Source organism: Sander vitreus, chromosome 5 (assembly GCF_031162955.1).
Source record: "Sander vitreus isolate 19-12246 chromosome 5, sanVit1, whole genome shotgun sequence".
Taxonomy (NCBI): Eukaryota; Metazoa; Chordata; class Actinopteri; order Perciformes; family Percidae; genus Sander; species Sander vitreus.
The window spans coordinates 37,976,930-37,986,929 of record NC_135859.1 but is presented as its reverse complement, the minus strand read 5'-3'; the positions used below and the strand labels follow the sequence as shown (position 1 = coordinate 37,986,929).

Sequence of the window (10,000 nt, the reverse complement as noted above, 5' to 3'; positions counted from 1 at the left end):
CGTAGCAGTAAGCTGTGAGCGTAGCTGTGAACTGTGAACGTATCAGTTAGCTGTGGACGTAGCAGTTAGCTGTGAACGTAGCTGTGAACTGTGAATGTAGCTGTGAACTGTAAACGTAGCTGTGAACTGTAAACGTAGCTGTGAACTGTGAACATAGCAGTTAGCTGTGAACGTAGCAGTTAACTGTGAACGTAGCTGTGAACTGTAAAGCGTAGCAGGTAGCTGTGAGCGTAGCAGTTAGCTGTGAGCGTAGCTGTGAACTGTGAAACATAGCAGTTAGCTGTGAACGTAGCAGTTAGCTGTGAGCGTAGCAGTTAGCTGTAGGCGTAGCAGTTAACTGTGAAAGCGTGAGCAGTTAGCTGTGAGACGTAGCAGTTAGCTGTGAGCGTAGCTGTGAACTGTGAACGTAGCAGTTAGCTGTGAGCGTAGCAGTGAGCTGTGAGCGTAGCTGTGAACTGTGAACGTAGCAGTTAGCTGTGAGCGTAGCAGTTAGCTATGAGCGTAGCAGTTAACTGTGAACGTAGCAGTTAGCTGTAATGAGCGTAGCTGTGATAGCTGTAGAACGTAGCAGTTAGCTGTGAGCGTAGCAGTTAGCTGTGAGCGTAGCAGTTAACTGTGAGCGTAGCAGTTAGCTGTGAATGTAGCAGTTAGCTGTGAGCGTAGCTGTGAACTGTGAGCGTGGCAGTTAGCTGTGAGCGTAGCAGTGAGCTGTGAGCGTGGCTGTGAACTGTGAATGTAGCAGTTGAGCTGTGAGACGTAGCAGTTAGCTGTGAGCGTAGCAGTTAGCTGTGAGCGTGGCAGTGAACTGTGAGCGTAGCAGTTAGCTGTGAGCGTAGCAGTTAGCTGTGAACGTAGCTGTGAACTGTGAGCGTAGCAGTTAGCTGTGAGCGTAGCAGTTAGCTGTGAGCGTAGCAGTGAGCTGTGAACGTAGCATTGAGCTGTGAGCGTAGCAGTTAGCTGTGAACGTAGCAGTTAGCTGTGAACGTAGCAGTTAGCTGTGAACGTAGCAGTTAGCTGTGAGCGTAGCAGTTAGCTGTGAGCGTAGCTGTGAACTGTGAGCGTAGCTGTGAACTGTGAACGTAGCAGTGAGCTGTGAACGTAGCTGTGAACTGTGAACGATAGCAGTTAGCTGTGAGCGTAGCAGTTAGCTGTGAGCGTAGCTGTGAACTGTGAAACGTAGCAGTTAGCTGTGAACGTAGCATTTAGCTATGAACGTAGCAGTTAACTGTGAACGTAGCAGTTAGCTGTGAAAGTAGCAGTAAGCTGTGAACGTAGCTGTGAACTGTGAACGTAGCAGTTAGCTGTGAACGTAGCAGTTAGCTGTGAATGTAGCTATAAAGCTGTGAACGTAGCAGTGAGCTGTGAACGTAGCAGTGAGCTGTGAACGTAGCAGTGAACTCTGAACATAGCAGTGAACTGTGAACGTAGCTGTGAACTGTGAACGTAGCAGTTAGCTGTGAGCGTAGCAGTTAGCTGTGAACGTAGCTATTAACTGTGAACGTAGCAGTTAGCTGTGAACGTAGCTGTGAACTGTGACCGTAGCAGTTAGCTGTGACCGTAGCAGTTAGCTGTGAGACGTAGCTGTGAGCTGTGAACGTAGCTGTGAACTGTAAGCGTAGCTGTGAACTGTGAGCGTAGCTGTTAACTGTGAACGTAGCAGTTAGCTGTGAGCGTAGCAGTTAGCTGTGAACGTAGCATTTAGCTGTGAGCGTAGCAGTTAGCTGTGAACGTAGCAGTTAACTGTGAACGTAGCAGTTAGCTGTGAAAGTAGCAGTAACCTGTGAACGTAGCTGTGAACTGTGAACGTAGCTGTGAGCTGTGAACGTAGCAGTTAGCTGTGAATGTAGCAGTTAGCTGTGAATGTAGCTGTGAACTGTGAACGTAGCAGTTAGCTGTGAACGTAGCTGTGAACTGTGAATGTAGCTGTGAACTGTGAACGTAGCAGGTAGCTGTGAATGTAGCAGTTAAATGTGAACGTAGCATTTAGCTGTGAACGTAGCAGTTAGCTGTGAACGTAGCTGTGAACTGTGAAACGTAGCAGTTAGCTGTGAGCGTAGCAGTTAGCTGTGAACGTAGCTGTGAACTGTGAATGTAGCTGTGAACTGTGAACGTAGCAGTTAGCTGTGACCGTAGCAGTTAGCTGTGAACGTAGCAGTTAGCTGTGAACGTAGCTGTGAACTGTGAACGTAGCAGTTAGCTGTGAACGTAGCAGTTAGCTGTGAACGTAGCAGTTAGCTGTGAACGTAGCATTTAGCTGTGAACGTAGCATTTAGCTGTGAACGTAGCATTTAGCTATGAACGTAGCAGTTAACTGTGAACGTAGCAGTTAGCTGTGAACGTAGCAGTTAGCTGTGAACGTAGCATTTAGCCGTGGACGTAGCAGTTAGCCATGGACGTAGCAGTTAGCTGTGAACGTAGCAGTTAGCTGTGAACGTAGCTGTTAGCTGTGAATGTAGCAGTTAGCTGTGAAAGTAGCAGTAAGCTGTGAACGTAGCTGTGAACTGTGAACGTAGCTGTTAGCTGTGAACGTAGCAGTTAGCTGTGAATGTAGCAGATAGCTGTGAATGTAGCTGTGAACTGTGAACATAGCAGTTAGCTGTGAACGTAGCAGTTAGCTGTGAACGTAGCTGTGAACTGTGAACGTAGCTGTGAACTGTGAACGTAGCTGTGAACTGTGAACGTAGCAGTTAGCTGTGAATGTAGCATTTAGCTATGAACGTAGCTATTAACTGTGAACGTAGCAGTTAGCTGTGAACGTAGCTGTGAGCTGTGAACGTAGCAGTTAGCTGTGAACGTAGCAGTTAGCTGTGAACGTAGCAGTTAGCTGTGGACGTAGCTGTGAACTGTGAATGTAGCAGTTAACTGTGAACGTAGCATTTAGCTATGAATGTAGCAGTTAGCTGTGAACGTAGCATTTAGCTGTGAACGTAGCATTTAACTGAACGTAGCAGTTAACTGTGAACGTAGCAGTTAGCTGTGAACGTAGCTGTGAACTGTAAACGTAGCAGTTAGCTGTGAATGTAGCAGTTAGCTGTGAATGTAGCTGTAAACTGTGAATGTAGCTGTAAACTGTGAACATAGCAGTTAGCTGTGAACGTAGCTGTGAACTGTGAACATAGCAGTTAGCTGTGAACGTAGCAGTTAACTGTGAACGTAGCAGTTAGCTGTGAACATAGCAGTTAGCTGTGAACGTAGCTGTGAACTGTAAACGTAGCTGTGAACTGTGAACGTAGCTGTGAACTGTGAACGTAGCTGTGAACTGTGAACATAGCAGTTAGCTGTGAACGTAGCAGTTAACTGTGAACGTAGCAGTTAACTGTGAACGTAGCTGTTAGCTGTGAACGTAGCATTGCAGTGTGTGTACAGTTTGTCGGTTAATAAATAACTTCATAAGACCCAAGATAACTTCCTCCTGCTAATTAAAGTGAAGGGGGTCAGCCCCGACGTTAGCAACAAGCTAAAGCGTGCATGCTCACAGGAAGTCACACAAATGGGCCGTTTCCTTAACACTCCCACACCACCGCTGTTGGTTAGTACTGAAGCTCTCAGACTGAAAACACAAAATTGTATTTGGGACAGCCCTTAATAAGAGTATTGCTAAGTATCAATACAATCCTAACGATATCCATCCCTACTAGTAGCTCAAAGTACTTGTTTGAACTCAGTGAACCTGTTTTCTGACAGTGTTCTACGTACCGCCGCACACATCAATGCAAGTTGTATGAGAAAGTGGGTTTGTCTTCTTTATACAACTGTAGACTGGAGCACTGGTATATTTCTCTTTACAAGCTGCCTTCTTATTCATGTTCTCTACTGACGCCCATAGCTGTCGGCAGCTGCACCCTTCGGTCACACGGACACATGATGTACGTCATTCCTGTAACCCGTACCGTGTTTTGGTGAAAGTGCTTTTAAAGTCATCTTGGTGTGAGCTACAAAGTCACCTTAATCTAGATTATTTTATTAGCATGGAAGATTTTAAAAATTAGGATAAAGGTAGCCTGGTTGACCCCAGACCCTTCTCAGCTGTAACTGAGGGGGGGGGTCTGGGGAAGCTTCATTCACAGCCCATTTCCAAAGGGGCGTCACCAACGGACACCGCTCAACTGCCTCTGGGCGCAATTGGATAGTCCTTCAACCAATCAGAGCGATGAAGGAAATGACGCTTCAACATCGCTGCGCTATCTTCATCGTGTAAAGCCCGCCTCAACGGTTGTGATTGGTGTAAAGCCCGCCTCAACGGTTGTGATTGGTGTAGAGCCCGCCTCAACGGTTGTGATTGGTGTAAAGCCCGCCTCAATGGTTGTGATTGGTGTAAAGCCCGCCTCAATGGTTGTGATTGCAGGGTTCATACGCATTTTAACCAATACAGCAAATCTCAAATTTGCCGGAAGTTGGTCAGAGTTATCCCAGGCTAGGATGAAGGACTTCCTGACCACTGAATGTCCGGTTACTGTTGGTTCGTGTATGTTGAGTTTGATGCTGCTGCCTTGTTAAAGAGATTCTGAATCTCAATGGGACTATTTCCTGGTTAAATAAAGGTTAAATAAAATAAAAACCTCGGAGGGTGCTGGGCGTGCTCACTGAGTACCACTTCTCCACCAGCTGTCTGCCGGTCACCATGGCAACGGGGATGTTGACCAGGCCGACGTAGCTGCTCTTGTCCTTCTTCCGCTTCCTGTCGGTGTCTTTGTAGAGATGCAGGGTGACGGCGCTGACGGACGGCAGGCTGCTGAAGTCGAAACGTTCTCCCCAGAATATGTTGTCAGTCTTCAGTTTACACGACGTCCGAGCGTAAAGGCTGTCGTCCAGACACAGCTCGCAGAAGTACCTGAAGTAAAAATACTCTGTTACTTCTGACAGCGACACTTACTTCTACATATTGAAATGATGATCAGTAAGCAAAACGTTAGGCATAGTGTTCCACAAGGCTCTGTGATTGGACCAATTCTGTTCACCTTTGATATGCTTCCTCTAGGAAACACTCTATTAACTTTCACAGTTATGTAGTGTATGTGTGTGTGTAGCTACCCCTACCTACCTACCCCAAGTGTAGACCCCCCTACCTACCCCAGGTGTAGCCCCCTACCTACCCCAGGTGTAGCCCCCTACCTACCCCAGGTGTAGCCCCCCCTACCTACCCCAGGTGTAGCCCCCTACCTTCCCCAGGTGTAGCCTACCTTTTCTTGGCTGGCAGGTCCTTAGCCTCCACCACCCACAGTGTCAGGACGTTCTCCAGCCTGCGGCTGTTGTCTTTGTTGGGGTGAACGGCTCTCCTCAGGTTCTCCATCCATTTATCTCTTTCTGCCGCCGAACGACACGAGAAACACTTTGTTCCTGTCGAGGTCGTTACCTAGGAGACGCAGGGTCAGAGGTTATCACCACAGAAACACTGAAGGGTTTGGAAGTGTGATTGTGCGAGTGTGTCACCTCGAAGCAGTAGTCCTGCCCCAGCAGGGAGGAGTGAACGGGTTTGATGACCACCGATTGGTCCATCCTGAGCTCCAGAGATGACACACAGCCGGCGCTCAGCAACGACTCCTGGCTACCACAACGCAGCCGCCGCATCACACACCTGAAACAGACCAGAACAGCTCCGATAACGACCCCAACATCACACACCTGAAACAGACCAGAATAGCTCCGATAACGAACCCCAACATCTAGCAACACATCAGCGTAAGCTGTTACACAACCTCTATCGTTAGTAATCCGTCTACCTGTCTAACGATAGTCTACATTTGAATAGGCCTATGTGATAAAATTGTAAAAACAAAAAAAATCCAAATATGACATCCAAATGTTTTTCCTCGCCTGGCCTGCTCTCCCTAAACGTTCAGCTCCCTGCGTAATGTCCTATTGAGCCCAACTGGGACATCCAGACAGTTCACAGTGAGTGAACGGGCGTGTTGATGACGTTTATTTTAAAGATTATTTTTTGGGGCTTTTCCGCCTTTAATTTTGACAGGACAGCTAGGTGAGAAAGTGCAGCAAATCATCACAGGTTGGATTTGAACCCTGGACCTCTGCGTCGAGGCATAAACCTCTCTGGATATGTGCTCCTGCTCTCTTTTTATGGTGCGGCTGGCGCCAAACAGAGAAAACAAACCACGAGGGTGAAGAAGAAGTCTAACTGGAGAGGCGATGGAACTTTTGTCGGTAAGAGCCAACACCGAAATAATCAGACAGATTCAAGGAACGAAGAGAGACTGTTGTTTGTGACCTGGTCTGGATCAACGGAAGAACATTTCCAGGATAATTGCCTGTTTAAAAGCATAGTTTTAGCAGACGTAGTCTGCCAGATGTCCCTCGCCTTGCAAAACTCTGGTTGTTTCAGGAAACAACAAACGTTGAGCTAACAAGCTACACGCTAAACATATCAAGTTATGAAGAAGATGTGGATGATGCAACAAGGCAGGTCTGCTCGGTCCTTTCAGAGAATGATTGTAAAGATTTATAAAGAATATGTTAGACCATTTCCTCTCTAACTGGGAGGTTTTAATAAGAATATGTTAGATCATTTCCTCTCTAACTGGGAGGTTTTAATAAGAATATGTCAGATCATTTCCTCTCTAACTGGGAGGTTTTATAAAGAATATGTCAGATCATTTCCTCTCTAACTGGGAGGTTTTGGGACTGATTGGTGGGATTACACACAGAGATACACTGGTAAGCCAGCGTTAAGGAAAAACTCATGAACTCATTTCACATATGTGAAGAAGGTTAGGGAGACCTGGATGGACACTCAATTGAGAAGACACGCAGGCAGTACAGTATAACCAAGATGGGTTATTGTGCAGTGCCGTCCCAACTCTCTGAAGGTGTATTTAAACTCATGCTGGAGGCGTTGCGTTTAGCTGAACCTTTAGTGTACACAAAGATATTGCAGTTGCCTTAACACAGATACTAAAGCCTAGTTCAGCCTCTCTCTCTCTGGGAAGTATGCTAAAGGGGGGCTGGCCCACCGACCTCCAAAAGGAGACAGTCCTGAGACAAAAAAACTCCCTTATCATACAGCTGTTTAGATTCCTTAAATCTGTAAAGAGACTAACATAATTACATATGGACAGGTTTGGTTATTAGAGACAAATATTCTCGTCCCCTGACCTGTGACCTATGAATGACCTGATGTTGTCTAAGTGTTTCCGGACCTTTCTCCAGAGCTCTGGCTGGCGAGGGCTGGCAATGCGAGACTATAGAGGAGGTATCAGAAAAGAAACAAAAGAAACCCAACCCAGAGACAACTGACTGGCTGATCAACATCAATGATCTCTGTAATTTGCTGTATAAATTAGTGCATCACTGATGTTGTTCCAAAGCCACCAACCGCTGAAACCCCTAACAGGGTCGGCCGGAAAATTTGCGCTAAACTCAAAGTACGGACCGCTGCCTTCAACTCAGAGACCCTGATGCCTAAAAATCAGCCAGATATGACCTCCAGAAGTCCATCAATGCCAAGAGGGACTACCTGGACGAAGTCGAGTATAATCTATATCGACAATGTTTCATTTATGGGATTGTTCTGCTGCCACCAGAGATACCGCTGGATGTCCCTCATTTCAGACAGATGTCCGTCCCCTTCCTCTGTCTCTGTGTTGGCGTTCTAACCTCTGGTGGATTTGTGAGGACTATGGTTAACTGCTCCTCAGATCTCTGCAGGGTAAATCCAGACAGCTAGCTAGACTATCTGTCCAATCTGAGCTTTCTGTTGCACGACTAAAACTACTTCTGAACGTCCACATGTTCCACCAAAACAAGTTCCTTCCTGAGACTATTTAGCAGAGGCACTGTGGCTCCGTCCGGAGCTTAGCCCCGCCCACGACGATTGTGATTGGTTTAAAGAAATGCCAATAAACCAGAGCAGGTTGTCCTCCCATCCAGGAATGCTGTGTGGACTAGTCAGACCTTCCTCTGCAGCCCTGACATTAGATTGATGTCTAAGACGGTGGAGTCACTTGAAAAGATGTTCGGGGGAAGCCCGGCTTAGAGGGGGCAGCTGTACACGGTACCAACAGTCGTTACATAATCCTCAAAATGCATAGAGTACCTGAGCATGTAGAGAGGAGAAAATAGCTGGAATATTTTGAGAAAAAAGTCAGGATATTTTTTCTCGCTTTAGTCAACTTTTCTTGACGCTTCCTTGATGTTTTTGGCACAATACTTGACATCGTTGGAACTTTTCTGGACCTTATTTGTTGTTGCTTTCTTATTTTTTATTTGTCCACTTTGAATGAAGTGTGTTTTACGATGCTAAAAGTCCTGATTATTTACATGGAGTCTGGTGGGTTTGGTGATGGTGATTTCGGGGCTGTTTGATGTTAAACTAAAAGGATCTTACTCTTTAATTAAAAGGTCTATCTCTGTAGGGATCCATCCCATAATGTTGTCAGACTCTTAGAATAATAATCTGAGTCTGTCAGCAGCAACAACAGAACTTTTAGTGAATCTAACTGCTGCTGAACATTAGTCCTGTAGGGTAACATTACAGCTTGGTTCTGGTTTAATACTGGACCAGTTTCACAGATTATTGTTCACATTATGCCCACCAGACAACTTTCCAAGTTCTGTTATGTTCTGCTACACCCTGCAGTACCCTGCTACATCCTGCAATGCACTGCTACACCCTGCTGTGCCCTGTTACGCCCTGCTATGCCCTGCAGTGCCCTGCTACACCCTCTAACTCCCTGCTGTGCTGTTACGTCCTGCTACGCCCTGCAGTACCCTGCTGTACCCTGCTACGCCCTGTGACGCCCTGCTGTGCCCTGTTACGTCCTGCTACGCCCTGCAGTACCCTGCAGTGCCCTGCCACGCCATGAACTACTACGACTACCATTTGTAGTCATAGTTCCATTATCTTTATTGTGATTATTATTGCCACTGTTCATCACACCCCCAACCAGCACCGTCAGACACCGCCTACCAAGAGCCTGGGTCTGTCCCATCAGACACCACCTACCAAGAGCCTGGGTCTGTCCCATCAGACACCACCTACCAAGAGCCTGGGTCTGTCCCATGAGACACCACCTACCAAGAGCCTGGGTCTGTCCCATCAGACACCCCCTACCAAGAGCCTGGGTCTGTCCCATCAGACACCACCTACCAAGAGCCTGGGTCTGTCCAGGTTTCTCCCTAAAAGGAAGTTTTTCCTCGCCACTGTTGCACTAAGTGCTTGCTCTTGGGGGATTTACTGGAATTATTGGGACTTTATAAATGATAGAGTGTGGTCTAGACCTCCTCTATCTGTAAAGTGTCTCGAGATAACTCGTGTTATGATTTGATACTATAAATAAAATTGAACTGAATGTCCAATGACTGTTTGATATCCTAACTTTGAAGTCTTGGTGGTAAAATCTTCTAGTCTGAGACTGAAACCTCAGAGACATTCTGACAGATTATCTTTAGATGTGAGATGGTGTCAGCCTTTGGTCTTTTATGGTAGGCATCAGTCACGTACACACAAATGCAAAGGTTTAATTTAATCATCAATAAAAAATATCTATACATGAACATTTTCTGTCAAATGAAACCATCTGATTATAAAAACACAACAACCAGTCAGCTGTGACTTCTAACCTCTGACACACACACACACACACACACACACACACACACACACACACACCCTCCTGACATGGAGGATGATGTTGTCCCTCTGTTAGCTTGTCATTATCTGTGTGTGTGTGTGTCTGCCATTGTGAACCTTGTTTAGCTGAACATGTTGGCTAACAGCGTGTGTCTAGCCTAGCCACATGCTAACATAGCAGGCTAGTTGTGTGCAGACTAAAGACTAACACAGAGACACACACACACTCACACACACACACACACACACGCACACAGACAGAGACGCAGCGTGTATAGTCATGCAAATCAGGTAGAAGAAGACGCTAATCCCCCAACACACACACACACACACACACACACACACACACACACACACATCCACACCCACCCACACACACTGCAGCCCGTCTATCTCTTCAGAGGACAAAGGCTGGTT

At 46.5% G+C, this 10,000-nt stretch overlaps 1 protein-coding gene across 1 annotated transcript in view; it reads right to left on the bottom strand.

Moving 5' to 3' along the window:
* dab2ipa (DAB2 interacting protein a) overlaps positions 1–10,000 on the bottom strand; it is a 31,887-nt gene that overhangs the window by 11,583 nt on the left and 10,304 nt on the right. The window contains exons 6-8 of the mRNA XM_078249863.1: positions 5,431–5,575; positions 5,181–5,353; positions 4,560–4,831 (exon numbers count right to left, since the gene is read on the bottom strand). Coding sequence (XP_078105989.1) covers positions 4,560–4,831; positions 5,181–5,353; positions 5,431–5,575 — 590 coding nt within the window. The remainder of the gene's footprint in view (positions 1–4,559; positions 4,832–5,180; positions 5,354–5,430; positions 5,576–10,000) is intronic.